An 18,507-nucleotide genomic window follows, 5' to 3' on the forward strand; every position below is an offset into this window, starting at 1 on the left:
ATCGCTGGATCGAGAGGGAGTTCAGGTAAGTATTAGGGGGCTAAGGGGGGCTGCTTTAGGGAAAAAATGTATCCTATCCTGATCCAGTGCCGTGCCCTTCTGCATCAGTGCTAGTCTGTGATTCTCTCCTCACAGGACACAGAGCCAACAGCAGGAACCATTGGCTCCTACTGCTGTCAACCAAATCCTGTGAGGAGGGAGCGGGGCAGGGTCGTCCAAGCCAGGTTGTGTGTGTCTTTGGACATACACAGCCTGGCTTGGGAGTGAGCCCGTAGGTGTGCCCACATGGCAAGTGACTTGCTATGGGGGCACACACAGAAGAGAAGGAGCCGAGAGGGCCGTCAGGGGACCCCACGCTGTGTAATATCCTTTACAACCGCTTTAACTTACATAATTGGCCAAAAGTTTATAGACACCTGGCCATCAAACCTATACAAGCTTGTTGGACATTCCATTCCTTAACCATGTGCGTTAATATGGAGTTGCCCCTCCACCCCCCTCTGCAGCTATAACAGCCTCCAAACCTCTGGTAAGGCTTTATGCTGGGATGTGTTTTTTTTGGAAATGTGTGCCCTTTTATCACCAAAGATTTTATGAGATTGGGTTCTGGTATTGGATGAGAAGACCTGGTCCAAAATTGGAAATCAAATCTAGCAAAGTCACCTCCAGGGTTAGGGAGAGCTGACATCCTTCAGTGTTGAGTGGGTTAGGAGGCATGGTGGGTGTAAGACATTTTTTTTTTTTTTTTTAATGCAAAGAGATTTATGGTCTCTTAAACAGAACTGTGGGAGAGAGGGTTAGGGCCAGGACACCCTTGGGTATATGCAAAGATAATTAGCAGACTTCTATAAGTAGACAGCTCTACAGGTGAAAGCCTCCAGCTGGATACCACTTCTGTATAGGTAGGATCACTGTCTCCTATGGCAACGATCTTATAGCTGTTACTAACGGTAATGGTATTCAACTATTTGCAACATGAACAGTTCTCTTTACCCCACACTCACTCACTGTGGGTCTTCACTCAATGAGCTCCCAGTCTTTCTCACTAGACTTCAGATCCACTAGCCACTGGATCCCCTGAGCTCTTTCACTGTAGCACTCAGTATCTTCCTCAAGCTTCACCCCCGCTTCCCTGATGGGTCCCTGGCATGGCACTCACAGATACTCCTCAAGCTTCACCCCTGCTGACACGTTAGGTCCCTGGCTTGGCACTCCACAAGCGTTACCTTTGCTGTTCTGCTGGGTCCCTGACTTGACACTTGCTGAAGTTTTTCCACTTATTCACCGTCTCCGGCTGGGGAGAAATCTGCTCTGGTACTGGCCTCAGCTTACTCACAATGGTCTCCGGTAGGGATGAGCTTCGAGGGTTCGACTCGAACATCGCCTGTTCGATTGTTCGTCGAATTGCGAACGTTATGGGCCGTTCGCACCAAATTCGAGTGGCGCGTCATGGCCCATAATTCACTGCGGCATCGCAGTGCATTGCTGGCTGATGATTGGCCAAGCATGCACTATGACCCTCATGCTTGGCCAATCACAGCGCTGTCTATACAGAGAGCCGTAATTGGCCAAAGCTAGGGTGGCTTTGGCAAATTATGGCTCAGGGGGTTTAGTGCACACCCCACACTATATAAGGCCGCCTGCGTGTCGGCCTTGTGTAGTGTGTTGCGGCGGCGGAGAGAGATAGACAGAGAGACAGTGTCATTTGATTTGATTTAAGTTAGATAGAGTAGGCAGGCGAGTCAGTATATGTATATATATATATATATATATATATATATATACACACACTGTATTCAGTTTAGCTAGATCCGTTCCTGTTATTCTCTTCCTAATATACTGACAGGCAGGCAGGTGTATTTACAGTATTTACAGTTAGTGTACTGTGCACCTAAAGCTACCTGTAGAAAATTGCTGGTGTTCTTCTGATCCTATTAGTACCACAGGTAGGCAGCTGCAGTATTTACAGTTAGTGTACTGTGTCCTCTGCACAGTGTGCACCTAAAGCTACCTGAAGACAATTGCTGGTGTTCTCATACTAATAATACTACAGGCAGGCAGTTGAATCTGCTAGCTGCAGTATAATCTGTATAGATATATATATACATCTCAGCTTTGTGCAGCTACATCTCACTGCAGGCCATTAGTATGTCTGGAAGGCCAACAAGGAGAGGCAGACAGTCACAAGCCAATAAAAGAGGGCAAGCAGGCTCTGTGTCTAGAGGCAACAGTGCTGGTCGTAGACACAGCGCATCCTCATTAGTACGTGGCCGTGGGACACGCTTGTTCTTTTTTTCGACAGCTGGCCGCGTTGAGCCGCAACATGCCGAAGACTTGGTAGAGTGGATGACCAAGCCGTCCTCATCCTCCTCATTCTCTCTCACTCAGGCTCAGGGTACTTTGTCTGGCAAAGCAGCTGCCAACGCGGCCTCTTCCCCCGACTCAATGGCATCAGTCACTCCTTTCCTAGCCCCACCATGTCCTCCTGAGGAGTCCCCCGAACTGTTTGACCACAGTGTTGGGTACATGCTCCAGGAGGATGCCCAGCGTTTTGAAGGCTCCGATGATGGTACCCAGCTAGAGGAAGGCAGTAACGTGAGCCCAGAGAGAGGGGGTGCCCAAGAAGGACAGCAATCTGGCAGTCATGTTCCCCCAGCTGCAGCATACTGCCAGGTTTGCTCCAGTGATGAAGAGGGAGGGGATGATGAGGAAGTCACTGACTCCACGTGGGTGCCTGATTGGAGAGAGGAGGAGGAGGAGGAAGAGGCACATCTCCAACGAGGCAGGATGCCCTCCAGGAGCCAGCTTAGGGGGAGCACACTGACTGCATCACACTGCAGAGCTCCGCATGTGCAGGGCGCTGCTGTCTCTGCGCATTATTCCAAAAGTTCTTTGGTGTGGGCCTTTTTTGAGATGAGTGCATCAGATCGCACCGCTGTTATTTGCAACATATGTCTCAAGCGTATATCGCGTGGCCAAAACATCACCCGCTTGGGCACCACATGCTTGACCAGACATATGTCGACCTGCCATGCAGTTCGTTGGCAAGAGTACCTAAAAGACCCACACCAAAGAACAAAGCTGACCTCTCCTTGCTCCTCATAAGCTGGGATCTCCAACCCCACTATACCTTCAGTGCTCTCTGAAACCTGCACTGAGAGGAATGAAGGTGTAGAATTAGGTGTGTCAATGCCAAGAACTTGCGGGCAATCTGCTATCGGTACACCGACGTCAGATTGTACCAGGCAAATTTCTCTGCCCCAGCTGCTGCACCGCAGAAAGAAGTTTGCTATCAGCTATCCACATGCCCAGCGGTTGAATGCTAGCTTGGCTAAATTGCTAGCACTTCAACTGCTGCCTTTTCAGTTGGTAGACTCTGCCCCCTTCCGTGAGTTTGTGGAATGTGCGGTTCCTCAGTGGCAGGTTCCCAAATGCCACTTTTTCTCATGGAAGGCGATTCCGGCTCTCTACCGGCATGTGGAAGGCAATATCTTGGCCTAGCTGGACAGGGCGGTCTGGGTTAAGGTGCATATTACCGCTGACTCATGGTCCAGCAGGCATGGACAGGGACGTTACCTATCTTTCACCGCGCACTGGGTGACTCTTCTGGTAGCTTGGAAGGATGCAGGACAGGGTGCAGTAGTGTTGGAGGTTGTTCCGCCACCATGCCTCCAAAATTCTACCAGTGGTGATTCTGCCACACCTCTCTCCTCCACCCCCTCCTCTTCTTGTTCCTCCATGGCCTCTTCCTGTGCTGATTTGTCCTGGGAAAGAGCGGTGCTCCGTAGGCATTTAAGGGGCTACGCAAGCACTCAGGCAAAAAAATGCCATGCGGTGCTTGAGCTGGTGTGCTTGGGGGACAGGAGCCACACTGGGGCAGAGATTCTGTCAGCTCTGCAGGGGCAGGTTCAGAAGTGGTTGACGCCACGCCAGCTTAAGCCAGGAATGGTGGTTTGCGACAATGGACAGGGTCAGGGGAGCTTGTTTTTTTTCCCCCGCGCCCACACTTGTCCACCTGTTGGAGCACACGCTGCGTGGAATAATGGACAGGGCACTTGAGGCAGAACAGAGGCAGGAAGAGGAGGACTTCCTTACCTCTCAAGGCCCCCTTTATCCAGACAGTGTTCCTGCGTGCCCGCTGATCACACAGGAAGAGGACGCGGAATATGAGGATTGTGTCAGCATGGCGGAGGTGGAGCCTGGCACTCAGCATCAGCAGCAGTCTTCAAGGGGTCATTTACAGTCCCAAGAAACCCTAGAAGTCCCAAGAAACTTGTACGTGGCTGGGAGTAGGTGGCTGCGGATCATGTCATCCTTAGTGACACAGGGGACTCCGGACCGAATGCCTCAGCAAACCTACGCTGCATGGCCTCCCTGATCCTGCAAAGCCTGCGGAAGGATCTTCATATTCGTGGTATCAAAGAGAGGGATCATTACTGGCTGGCGACCCTCCTTGATCCACGTTACAAGGGTAAGGTTGCGGGCCTTATCTTGCCGTCGCAGAGGGAGCAGAGGATGAAACATCTTCGGGAGGCCTTGCAGAAAGGTCTGTGCAATGCATTCCCAGAGATTGGGAGGTTACAAATTCCTGTTCCTGGGCAACGTGTTGCTGAGGCTTCGGTCAGTAAAAGGGGGTGCAGGGGAGAAGGTGGCCGTCTGACGATGCGTTCAGACAATTTTTTAGTCCGCAGCCCCAAGGCATGATCGGTTCCAGCAACCATCGCCAGCGTCTGTTTTACATGGTGCAGGAATACCTAGGGGCAAGATCAGACTTGGACACCTTTCCCACCGAAAATCCTCTGAGTTACTGGGTCTTGAGGATGGATCACTGGCCAGAGCTTGTACAGTATGCAGTTGAGCTACTGGCCTGTCCTGCATCCAACGTTCTTTCGGAACGCACATTCAGTGCTGCTGGAGGCTTTGTAACCGATCACAGGGTGCGCCTGTCCACCGACTCGGTCGATCGACTGACCTTCATAAAAATGAAGCAGTCTTGGATCACCACCAGCTACCAAGCACCTGATGCTGATGTAACCGAATAATTTTTTTTGAAATGTCAGATCCCTTCAAGACTGCCTATGCTGAGTGACTATCCTCTTCCTCCTCAATGATCATGCTGATAGCTTGTAAGAACATTTTTGGTTCTGGGTGCCGCCACCAGTGGCTAAGGCCCAATTTTTCAGCCCCTGTTTAACAGGGGCGTGTAATTACAATTTTTGATGCAATACTTTGCAGCGGGGCTCATTCCTGCGCTCCAACTGGAGTATCTGTGAGGAGTTGCATTGTTGTGGGACCAGCACCAGTGCCTAAGGCCCAATATTACAACCCCTGTTTAACAGGGGCATCTAATTACAATTTTTGATGCAATATTTTGCAGGAGGGTTCGTTGCTGCGCTCAACTAGAGTATCTGTGAGGGGTTGCAGTGTTGTGGCACCAGTGCCTAAGGCCCAATTTTTCTGCCCCTGTTCAACAGGGACATGTAATTACAATTCTTGATCTAATATTTCACAGCAGGGCCCATTCCTGCGCACACCAAGAGTAACTGTGATGGCTTACAGTGTCGTGGCAACACCACCACCACCAAAGGCCCAGTTTTTCTGCCCCCGTTCAACAGGTGCATGTAATTAATTCTTGATATAACATTTCACAGCAGGGCCTGTTCCAGCTCCCACCAAGAGTAACTGTGAGGACTTACAGTGTTGTGGCACCAGCACCACCACCACCAAAGGCCCAATTTTTCTAGCACTGTTCAACAATGGCATGTAATTACAATTCTTGATCTAATATTTCACAGCAGGGCCCGTTACAGGGGTGATAACCCTTCCCTATGTTTTCCAAAAAGCTTAAAAATAGATTCTTTGGCTGAAGCACTTTAAAAATGTACCAGTTCAAAATTACAAACTGTTCAGAGTATATAGGGCCTGGGGGCCTCACGCCTTTCCTTTTTTTTAATTTGGGTGAGGGGTTCCCCTTAATATCCATACAAGACCCAAAGGGGCTGGTAATGGGCTGGGGGGGGTACCCATGCCATTTTTCTCAATGATTTTCATACATATTGCCGAGACCAGACATTACATTAAAGCCGCAAGCAGTTTTAAATTACTTTTTTTCCTTTAGAAATGTCATTTTGTGCAGGGACAGTTCTAAACACGGGAAACACGTACCACTTCACAGGCATACTATAGACATCCCCCAGTTCCAATATTTAAAGGAATATTTCACTTTTTTTTCACTTTAAGCATCATTAAAATCACTGATCCCGAAAAAACGGCCATTTTTAAAACTTTTTTTTGCTTTGATACATGTCCCCTGGGGCAGGACCCGGGTCCCCAAACCCTTTTTAGGACAATAACGTGCATATTAGCCTTTAAAATTAGCACTTTTGATTTTGAACCTTCGAGGCCCATAGACTTTAACGGGGTTCTAAAGTTCACGTGAACTTTCGGTCTGTTCACAGGTTCTGGTGCGAACCGAACCGGGGGGGTGTTTGGCTCATCCCTAGTCTCCGGTAGCAAGGTGGATGGCCCCTTAGTGGCAACAGCTTTCCCTCTACCTCCGACCACAGCTGGTACCCCGGCCGGTGGAACCGTTACTTCTGGTTGGACTACAAGCCCGCAGTTCCAATCCTACGCTGCTTTTCCTGCTTCTGGATAGGCCCTCAGACAGCCTAGCAGCCAGATGTCCCCAGGATAGGCCTTAGGTTTTCGGCCTAGCAGCCTGGGGCAATAAAACACACGTCCACCCAGACAGCCTTCCAGGCGGCACAGAACCCCGATCACCTGACTCTGCCCAAATAAATAGGTTCTCCCAGCAGGCCCAGGAACCCAAGAAAATCTCTGCCCATTGTCTGAGACACCCCATTCATTCCTAATCTATCCTTGCAATGCCCTTTTCTTATCTAATATCACCAGATACCAGGCCACCTAGGGACAGAAGAGAGAAGTGCAGCAATTCCAGAATTAGGGCAAAAATCAATTGACCTCCTAAAAATCAGCCAAAGCAACTATCACTTGGCAACTAAATTTAATAGCAATCCTGCCTAAACATCAGGGTGCTACACAAATTTATACCACAAATGTTGAAAAGGGTTATATGCAGGCCATCTAAGTTCCTCCACCCCAAACTTATCAAATAATTTCTTTAAGTATCTGAATTTGTGCATGGGGCTAGTTTATGCTGGTACAGTTATCTAAAGGTTTGGAAGTGCACAATGATCTAAAAAGTCTGTGTGCTGTAGCAATGACAGTACCATTCACTGGAAACACCTGAACCAAGTAATTTGGAAGGGTGTCCACATACTTTTGGCCGTATGTTGTGGATATGATGATCTGGTCTCCACAAACATTTGTCTGTACAGTATTGAGTAAAAGGAAAAACACTTCCATGTTACACAGTATACATATTACCAAAAGTATTGGGACGCCTGCCTTTACACACACATGAACTTTAATGGTATCCCAGTTTTAGTTCGTACAGTTCAATATTGAGTTGGTCCACCCTTTGCAGCTATAACAGCTTCAATTCTGAGAAGGCTGTCCTCAAGGTTTAGGAGTGTGTCTATGGGAATGTTTGACCATTCTTCCAGAAGCGCATTTGTGAAGTCAGGCACTGATTTTGGACGAGAAGGCCTGGCTCGCAGTCTCCATTCTAATTCATCCCGAAGGTGTTCTATCGGGTTGAGGTCAGGACTCTGTGCACGCTAGTCAAGTTCCTCAAACCCATTCTTGCTCATCCATATCTTTATGGACCTTGCTTTGTGCAATGGTGTGCAGTCATTTTGGAAGAGGAAGGGGTCATCCTCAAACTGTTCCCACAAAGTTAGGAGCATATAATTGTCCAAAATGTCTTGGTATGCTGACAATACTTTTGGTAATATAGTGTTTATACAGAAAGATAGTACTAGTGTTGAACCAAACCTACATAAAGCACTTATTTCTCACCAATATCAAGTGAGGTCACTAGTTAGAGAACACCTTAAATCCAGTGAGACTTTTCCTCCTTTGTATTCAATTTTGTATCATATGTCTGTCTCTTGGTGTGTGAAATGTAGCTCTAATTAATTAATTAATATTTATTTTTCTAAGATTATCTATGTAATGAGGAACCCTAAGGATATTCTTGTATCCTTGTTTCATTTCTCCAAGATGAATTACCTTTATAAAGATCCTGAAAGTTTCCAAGAATTCTTTGAAGACTTTTTGCAAGGCAATGGTGGGTATATACCCAATGACAAATTACTTGTTAGTGAAGCTTGTTGCGTCTGTAGTTTAGGAAGCAGAGTAGTTAGTTTGACAGCAGACAAATCCAAATGGACTTCTATTTAGGTGCAGTGTGGAAATTTATAAAACAGAAAATTTATATGAATGATGATTTATATAATACTTCCTATGTGACTTGATTCCATGTATTCCTCGCTTCTATGTATGTGTGATTACTTTCTCCGATTTGCAGTGTTCCAAGATTGTGTTTCTCCCTAAGATTATTCCTCCTTGTCACAGGTGGTGACAGCCCAACCTCACAAGTAATAGCTCAGCCTCACAGATCACAGTCCATCTCAGCCTTCTCGTGCGTTTTTCTGCAGAAACATAAAAGACGTGTCCTGTATCTACAGTTGTGTTCAAAATAATATCAGTCCAACATCACTGGCTAGATCAATCACTGTTTTTGGTATCAATTATATTTTGACATGGCAAATAATTTAATAGTAGGTGTAGTAGAGTAATAGACAACCAATAGACCAAACAGTCATGACATGCATTCTGCTGATTCTGTGTAATTGAATCATTAATTGAAAGGGGCATGTTCAAAATAATAGCAGTGTTGGAGTTCAATTAGTGAGGTAATTTAGTCTGTGAAAAAAACACGTCAGACAGGTGGCCCTTATTTAAGGAGGAAGGCAGCAAAAGTTGTACATGCTAGGTATTGTGCATTTCTCTCTGAAAATTTGAGTAAAATGGGTAGGTCCAGACATTGTTCAGAAAACAGCATACTTTGAATAAAAAGTTGATTGAAGAGGGGAAAACATATATAAAGAAGTGCAGAAACTAAAATGATCTCAGATGCTTTAAAATGGCAACCAAACCAGAAAGATGTGGAAGAAAATGGAAAACTCCATTCGAATGGATCGAAGAATAGCCAAAATGGCAAAGACTCAGCCAACGTTACCTGTGAGCACTGTAACAAGTAGAAGACACCTATGTGAAGCCAAGCTATCGGCAAGAAGCCTCCACAAAGTCCAATTGTTGAAAAAAACGACATGTGCTAAGGAGGTTACAATTTGCCAAAGAACAGATTGACTGGCCTAAAGAGAAATGGCACCACGTTTTGTGGACTGATGAAAGCAAGATTGCTCTTTTTGAGTCTAGGGGCTGCATACAGTTTGTTAGACAACCCCCAAATACTGAATTCAAGCCACAGTACACTGTGAAAATAATGAAGCTTGGTGGCATAAGCATCATGATATGGGAATGTTTCTCATACTATGGTGTTGGGCTTATTTATTACATACCAGGGATTATGGATCAGTCTAAATACATCAAAATACTTAAAAAGGTCATGTTGCTTTATGCCGAAGAGAAAATGCCCTTGAAATGGGTGTTTCAACAAGACAATGACTCCAAACACACAAGTAAGTGATTATCATCCTGATTCCAGACCAACAAGATTAACGCTATGGAGTGGCCAGCACAATCCCTGGACCTTAATCCAATAGAAACCTTGTGGGGTGACATAAAAAAAATGCTGTTTCTGAGGAATAACCAAAAAATGCAGCGGAATTGTGGAATGTAGTGCAATCATCCTGGGCTGGAATACCTGTTCAAAGGTGCCAGAAGTTGGTCAACTCCATGCAACACAGATATTAAGCAGTTCTCAAAATTAGTGGTTATACAATTAAATATTCAGTGATTCACAGGAAAACTAAATCTTCAAGCATTTTTCAGTTTATACAGTAAATGTTTGAATTTGTAAAGAAAAATGCAGACAGTGCTGTTTTTTGGAAAAGCCTAATATTCCTTTTTCTTCTCTTCTGTAAAGCAATAACACATTTGAAAAAATATTCATGTTTTGATTTGGAATAGAATGTGCAGTGTTCCGAAAGCTTTTGCGTGTATGGATATAAAAGCTATCATAAGTATTTGGAGCTACCATAAAAGTAAATGCAGGTTAGAAATGCACAGAAAAGTGCACCTCACACATATTGGACACCAGCCAAACCCATGTGTTACCTTGACCATTGTAGGTAGAGTGAGTACGTTTTGATTGTGAAAAATCCCCTCTCACCATAACCTGTGTGGTTATACTGTGCCAAATCCCAGCGTTTATGTCTTGTTTTCTCAAAATCTATGATAGGTTGACATATGTGTTTAGGAAATCGTGTTTAGGGTGTTATGCATTCAGGGATGTACAGTATGTCCAAAATACTGACTACCTGTGTTATAGCATCCAGTACTCTGAATAGCAGCCGCATATTTCAACCTGTAATAGATTTTGAAAGACAAGACAAAAATAGCAGGATTTGACACACATGGACTAAACACAAAGTGTGCATGCAGCATTATCGAAAGAGTTACTGTATACAAAGCACCTGGAACACTTCAATAGTACAGTGAGTAAAATGGTACATAATATAACTGGATACTAATATTTATAGGTAAAGTTGATCCAGGGAATATCCAATCGCCTCTTGGGGGATCAGGAAGGATTTTTTCCCCTGCTGTAGCAAATTGGATCATGCTTTTATTGTTTTTTGTTTTTTTTTGCCTTCCTCTGGATCCATTGTGTGTGTGTGTGTGTGTGTGTGTGTGTGTGTGTGTGTGTGTGTGTGTGTGTGTGTGTGTGTGTGTGTGTGTGTGTGTGTGTGTGTGTGCGTGTGTATATATAGGATTGTAAAAATTTTTTTTTTGTTCCTTTTATTGGTTGAACTGGATGGACTTGTGTCTTTCTTCGACCAAACTAACTATGTAACTATATGTGACTAATATAGTTTATTTGCCTTCCTTGTAGTTCTATACAGCTCATGGTTTGATCATGTGAAAGGATGGATGCAAATGAAGACAAATAAGAACTTCTTTTATATCACTTATGAGGAACTTCATCAGGTAAAGGGTCAGAATTATTATATTTGGGATCCTTTCTGTGATGATTAGCTCTTCAATGCAATTCCAATCTTGACTATGGTTGTCCAGCCTTTTTACTCAGGTAGCAGTTACAGTAGGGTGACCATACATTCCCGGTTTCTGGGGACAGTCCCCGGATTGAGGACACTGTCCCCGGACCAGGTCTGTTCCCAGTTCTGTCCCCGGATTGGATTTGAACTGGGGCTGGGGCAATTTCAAAGACAGCCCATGCAGAATAAAAAGAAAAAATCTGAAATGCACCCCCCCCTCCTCTGCCGCTCCTACTAGCTTATGGGGGTTTATTTTTTTCCATTATCTGTGCCCCTTTCTGATAATCATGTGCTGGTCGGAGCAGAGGGACTATTTCTTCAGTTTCGGGCGCATGCCCATTCAGCTCCGCTTGCATGTTCTTCTGCCTTGGCTCAAGTCCCGGCCAGCCGCCTGCCTGCTTATCTCCTTGCCTTCCCTGGTTGAGTGATCTTTCTCTGCTCCCCACCTAGTAGTAGCCGGGGCCTGAAGAGTAAAGCCCCATACACACTATCAGATTTTCTGCTGATTTTTGTCTTCAGATTTACCAAAACCATGTAGTGCAAGGGCCTGCCTGATTGCATAAAAATTGAAACTCCTAAGGTTTGATCTCATATTATATGGTTTTGGTAAATCTGAAGGAAAAAATCAGCAGAAAATCTGATAGTGTGTATGGGGCTTTAGACTTGACAGGCTGTGAGGCGGGCGGCGGCGGCGGAGACGGGCAAAGAGTCGTCGATTGCTGCCATTACAAGTAAAAAAAAAAATATGTCCCCGGATTTCATTTTAAAAATCTGGTCACCTTAAGTTGCATGCAACTTTCAGTACTCTGTTAAAATAGAATGCATACCGGAGCAGTCTTGTGGGAAGTAGGGATGAGCTTCGAGTTCGAGTCGAACTCATGTTCGAGTCGAACATCGGCTGTTCGCCAGTTCGCTGAACAGCGGACAATTTGGGGTGTTCGCGGCAAATTCGAAAGCCGCGGAACACCCTTTAAAAGTCTGTGGGAGAAATCAGAAGTGCTAATTTTAAAGGCTTATATGCATGGTATTGTCATAAAAAGTGTTTGGGGACCTGGGTCCTGCCCCAGGGGACAAGGATCAATGCAAAAATAAGTTTTAAAAACGGCCGTTTTTTCGGGAGCAGTGATTTTAATAATGCTTAAAGTGAAACAATAAAAGTGTAATATTCCTTTAAATTACGTAACCCCGCCCCCTTTTGACATCATGGGGAATGCCACAGGGAAGTCCCGTCAAGTCCCCGTGCATCAGAGGGGGGCGAGGTCACCGGGTGGCCCCGTCCCCCCTGTTATTTAAGAACCGTCAGAAGAGGAGAAGCGTCACACAGCGGGAGCCTCCCTCCATGCCATCATGGATGTGGAGCGGCCGAGGAGAAGAAGATAAGAAGACGCCACGGAGGAAGATGCCGGACGAGAACACCGGAGGAAGAACCAGAAGAACCAGAAGAAGAAGAAGATGGAGGCATGAAGATGGAGATGAAGGAAGATAGAAGATAGAAGAAAAAAGATAGAAGATAGAAGAAAGAAGAAGAATTTAAATAAAGGAATTTTCAAAAACTGTCTTTTGTCATTTTTAACATTTTTGACACTTTTTTTGTGAAATGGTAGAGGTACTTTTGTACCCCCTTACCATTTCACAAAGGGGTGAGGGCCGGGATCTGGGGGTCCACTTGTTAAAGGGGGCTTCCAGATTCCGATAAGCCCCCCGCCTGCAGACCCCCACAACCACCGGGCAAGGGTTGTGGGGATGAGGCCCTTGTCCCCATCAACATGGGGACAAGGTGTTTTGGGGGGCTACCCCAAAGCACCCTCCCAATGTTGAGGGCATGTGGCCTGGTATGGTTCAGGAGGGGGGGCGCTCTCTCGTCCCCCCCTCTTTTCCTGCGGCCTGCCAGGTTGCGTGCTCGGATAAGGGTCTGGTATGGATTTTTGGGTGGACCCCCCGCCATTTTTTTTTTACATTTTGGCACGGGGTTCCCCTTAAAATCCATACCAGACCTGAAGGGTCTGGTATAGATTTTGAGGGGGACCCCACGCCATTTTTAAAAAAAAATTTTGGCCGGAGTTTCCCTTAGTATCCATACCAGACCTGAAGGGCCTGGTATGGAATTTAGGGGGACCCCCCACGTCATTTTTTTTTTTTTATTTTGGTTTGGTGTTCCCCTGTGGGGAATTCCTATGCCGTTTTTATCAATGAACTTTTATGTGTATTGTTGGACCGGCAATTCATTAATAGCCGCGAGTAGTTTTAAATGACTTTTTACTTTAAAATGTCATTTTGCTGTCAGACTGTTCTAAACATGGGAAATATGCGCCCCTTTACAGGCATACTATAGACACCCCCCAGGTACGAAATTTAAAGGGATATTACACTTTTATTGTTTCACTTTAAGCATTATTAAAATCACTGCTCCCGAAAAAACGGCCGTTTTTAAAACTTTTTTTTGCATTGATCCATGTCCCCTGGGGCAGGACCCGGGTCCCCAAACACTTTTTATGACAATAACTTGCATATAAGCCTTTAAAATGAGCACTTTTGATTATTCATGTTCGTGTCCCATAGACTTTAACGGTGTTCGCATGTTCGAACAAATTTTTTGCCTGTTCGCAAGCTCTGGTGCGAACCGAACAGGGGGGTGTTCGGCTCATCCCTAGTGGGAAGATTTAATTGCTATAAAAGACTGTGTCAACCAAAGAACTGACATCAACACATGTACAGACACCTGAGCCCAACAAGCCCAAGGTGGCTGCTAGGAGTCAAACTGCACATGGGTCTACAAAAAGTGCCTGTGGGTGGACTGACAGAGAACTAGAGTTGGGCGAACAGTTCGAGCCAAGCAAAAGTTCGGCCCAAACATTGCCTGTTTGCCCATTCAGCAAACACCCGATTTTGAAGGGCGCTCAGTAGGATAGTCATCCACTGAGCCCCCCACAATGCACTGCGCGCTGAATCACGATCTCTCTCTTCCTCCAGTGAATCCACTCACCCCACAGTTAGAAACACCTCCCAGGGAACACATATAACCCCTTGATCTCCCACTAGTGTTAACCCCTTCCCTGCCCGGTCATTTGTACAACGATCAGTGCATTTTTTTTAGCACTGATCACTGTATTGGTGTCAGATTTGACCTGACACAAAAAGTGTCACTTAGGGTCAGATTTGTCCACCACAATGGCGCAGTCCCGCTAAAAATCGCGGATTGCAACCATTACCAGTAAAAAAATAAAATAAAAGTCCCTAAATCTATTCTGTAGTTTGTAGACGCTATAACTTTTGTGCAAACCAATCAATATATGCTTATTGGGATTTTTTTTACCAAAAATATGTAGCAGAATACATATTGGCCTAAATTAATGAAGAAATTAGTTTTTTAAATTTTTTTTTTTTTTGTATCTGTATTATAGCAGAAAGTAGAAAATATTGGGGTTTTTTTTCAAAATTTCGGTCTTTTTTTGTTTATAGCGCAAAAAATAAAAACAGCAGAGGTGATCAAATACCACCAAAAGAAATCTCTATTTGTGGGAAAAAAAGGATTTTGTTTTGGTACAATGTCTCACGCCTGCGTTATTGTCAGTTAAAGCGATGCAGTGCTGTATAGCAAAAATGGCCTGGGTAAAACCTTCTGGAGCTGAAGTGGTTAAGGGGAACCCCACGCCAAAATAAAAAAAAGTGTGGGGTCCCCAACCAAAATCCATACCAGAGCCTTATCTGAGCATGTAGCCTGGCAGGACAGGAAGGGGGGGCGAATGAGCGCCCCCCGAACCATACCAGGCCACGTGTCCTCAACATGGGGTGGTGCTTTGGGGCAGGAGGGCTCTGCATGTTGATGGGGACAATGTCCTCTTGCTGACAACCCTGGGTGGTGGTTGTGGGGCCTGTGGGCAGGGGGCTTATCAGAATCTGGAAGCCCCTTTAACAAGGGGGCCCCCCAGATCCCGCCTACCATGTGAATGAGTATGGGGTACATTGTACCCCTACCCATTCACCAAAAAAATGTCAAAAATAAATAGACAGGAGGCAGTTTTTGACAATCCCTTTATTTAAAAAAACAAAAAAAAATGCCTCCCCGCCTGCTGCACCGTCGAACCTGAAAAAAAGAAAAAAAAATGCTCTGACCGCAGCGAAGGCTAACCGCCGAATGCCTGCTCTGCCATTTGACAGTTCTTAAATGTACCGGTCAGTGATGTCACAAGGAGTCGGTGCCACCAGGTGTTGGGCCTCTCCCTTATCTTTTTAAGAACTGTCAAACGGTGGAGCAGGCATTCGGCAGGTAGCCTTCATTGTGAACAGCCTTCATTCGGGTCCGGCGGTGTGGCGGACATCATGATTGACAATGGATTTACATTGGGGACATTGTTTTTACATTTTTTAAATAAAGAAATTGTCAAAAACTGCCTCCTGTCTTTATTTATTTTTGACACTTTTTTGGTGAATGAAGAAAAAAAGAAGGAAAGTAAACTAAGTGAACTGTTTTTAACTTCACTGTGACCCACGATAAATGTTTAGGCACTCCTCAGGCTTACAAGGTCCAGTAAGTTGGATGCCGCTGACTAGTGAGGGTGCAGGCTGGGGAGAGGTTTGTCCAGACCCAAAACACACTGTAGAAATAGAAAGAAAAAGCCCGGCCCCCCACACCTCTCCTGGCCCGACCTAAGTAGTTAGCAGGTAAAACCAGCCTCAACTCGATTCATCTGGCCATTCCCCAATATGTTTCACCCCACCCTTTCTATCTATACAGCCTGTTTTTAACTTCAGTAATTAGGCAATATTTATTGGTATAATGTACCAATAAACTGAACACAGAGTACCCAGGTTCATGCATTAAAGGGTTGTCTTTTTTGTTTGTGTTTCAAACTATAGGCATATGCTGCATTTAAGTTAATGTTAAAGATGCAATGCTTTGGAAAACAGATACTTCTAGTAATGATTTTGCTCTTTTTCCAGGATCTCAGAGGAAGTGTGGTAAAAATTTGTGAATTTTTGGGGAAAGAATTACATGAAGCACATACTAATTTAGTTGTAAACAATTCATCTTTCAAAGCAATGAAAGAGAACAAGATGTCCAATTACACTTTACTTCCTCAGGATTTTTTAGATCAAACCAAAGGTTCTTTTATGCGCAAAGGTAAAAATCTGATTTAATATATGCTGTCATTGTTAGCACCATCATTTTCATGCACTTTTCATGATTGTGGTTTATACAAAGAAATATGAATACTGGATGTCAGATGGATGATACAATATACCACATTTCTAATATAATTGAGGATAAAACAAAAAAAGTGACTTTTACAGTACAGAATGTATATATGAATATAATCACCTGTAGCTTTTTTGGGGGAGGGTGTTATGAGAAATGGCCCTCCCCAAACAGGATATTACACTCAACCTGTAGGTAAATAAGAGAGCCAGAACCTTCGCTAAGTGGAAGAGTGTGTTTGATAATAAAGTTGGCAGTGCATCCACCCAGAACAGGGCCTCTGTATGCAGAGGGGATTCCCTTCCTGGGAAATTACTATTTAATTTAATCAAAGTAGTTGGAAGAAGAGAAACCACTGCAACCAACATATAACATTAACCATAGGTATATAGAAACACATCAGTATAGCAATAATACGAACTTTATATAATAAAAGGTTAATAATAGTACATACATTCAATGTACAAACTGGTAATACCAACAAAGGGCGCAACAGGTGTCCTGGTGGAATTGTGCACATATTCCCAATATAGCTGTTGATAAAGACGCATCCAGATCAATGTTGCATCAAAGTCCAGTTGCAGGTGACTCTGAGGATGATCACGTTGTGGTGTCCATCTTAGTGTTGAAGATCTGAAGATAGAATCAGTGATGATGGGGAGATTTTCCAACCATTGTCCAACCAGCCTGTAATGTAGCCTCTCACCAGCAGAAATGGTAGTGTGACACTAGAACTCAGGGTCAGTCCATCTACTCTGCCTCTTAGTTTCTAGTAGTTTCTAATCTGTCATGCAACCGGGCTTTTAACTACCTGTGGGTAACCTGTCTTTAGCCTATTCTGGTTACTGAAAGCTGAGTTAACACTAGCTATAGAATCCTAGACCAGAAGCGACAGGGTTAAAGTGTCAATAAAACCATTTGCATATGCGTGGATTAATAGTGCATTGAATTACTGTACCTAATTTTTTTCTTTTCTTACTTACATTGGTTACAAGATCAATACCCTATCACTCCGTAGCTCAGTGTGGAATATGTGGGTATTAATAACTGCTAAAGTGCGATGAATCCTGCACACATCCTTGTGCCTGGAGCAACAGAGCCGATTGGTGCTCTAGTCATGTGGCTTCATGTGTAAAAAGAAAAACGGGATCCAAATATTATATAAAAAATGTAAAATAAAGGCTATAGGCATAACTATTGGATACTGTAATTAGGAATGTTTATTAAAATAAAGATTTTTAAAGCTCTCAAAGCTGAGAGTTTATCACCCTAAATGATACACCTCTCACAGCCTGCAACCTCTAAGTCAGCATGCCGAGAATAAACTCTCTTCCTGCCCAAACTACAGTACAATAAATTATCCATAGATGGCGCTTTAACCACTTGCCGACCAGCCGCCATCATTATACTGCGACAGGTCGGCACGATCCCGCGAACCATCGTAGCTGTACGTTGGTCCCTTTAAGAGGAGAGAGAGAACGTGAGTTCCTTCCGAGCTGGGAACCACTATCTCTCATCTCCTATAGCCAGTCTTATCCCCCACAGTTAGAACACACACATAGGGAACACAGTTAACCCCTTGATCGCTCCCTAGTGTTAACCCCTTCCCTGTCAGTGACATTTATACAGTAATCAGTGCATTTTTATAGCACTGATCACTGTATAATTGTAAATCGACCCAAAAATGTGTCAAGTGTCTGATGTGTCTGCCATAATGTCGCAGTCTCGATAAAAATCGCAGATGGCCACCATTACTAGTAAAAAAAATAATAATAATGCCATAAATCTATCCCCTATTTTGTAGACTCTATAACTTTTGCGCAAAAAATAAAAAATATTGTGTTTTTTTCAAAATTGACGCTATTTTTTTTTTTTATAGCGCAAAAAATAAAAGCCGCAGAGATGTTCAAATACCACCAAAAGAAAGCTCTATTTGTGGGAAAAAAAGGATGTCAATTTTGTTTGGGTACAGCGTTGCAAGACCACGCAATTGTCAGTTAAAGCGACGCAGTGCCGCATAACAAAAAATGGCATGGTCATTCAGCAGCCAATTCTTCCGGGGCTAAAGTGGTTAAAAGTCTTTAGAGGTTACTAGTTTAGAGTTACACACGAGGTCTGGTGTTAGAATTATTGCTCTTGCTC

At 44.4% G+C, this 18,507-nt stretch overlaps 1 protein-coding gene across 1 annotated transcript in view; it reads left to right on the forward strand.

The window, feature by feature from the left end:
• Window positions 1-18,507, forward strand: part of LOC141110918 (sulfotransferase 2B1-like) — a 122,608-nt gene that overhangs the window by 69,329 nt on the left and 34,772 nt on the right. Inside the window, exons 4-6 of the mRNA XM_073602710.1 lie at window positions 8,086-8,212; window positions 11,006-11,100; window positions 16,110-16,290. Of these exons, the coding sequence (XP_073458811.1) occupies window positions 8,086-8,212; window positions 11,006-11,100; window positions 16,110-16,290 (403 nt within the window). The remainder of the gene's footprint in view (window positions 1-8,085; window positions 8,213-11,005; window positions 11,101-16,109; window positions 16,291-18,507) is intronic.

This window comes from Aquarana catesbeiana, linkage group LG10 (assembly GCF_042186555.1).
Source record: "Aquarana catesbeiana isolate 2022-GZ linkage group LG10, ASM4218655v1, whole genome shotgun sequence".
Lineage (NCBI taxonomy): Eukaryota > Metazoa > Chordata > Amphibia > Anura > Ranidae > Aquarana > Aquarana catesbeiana.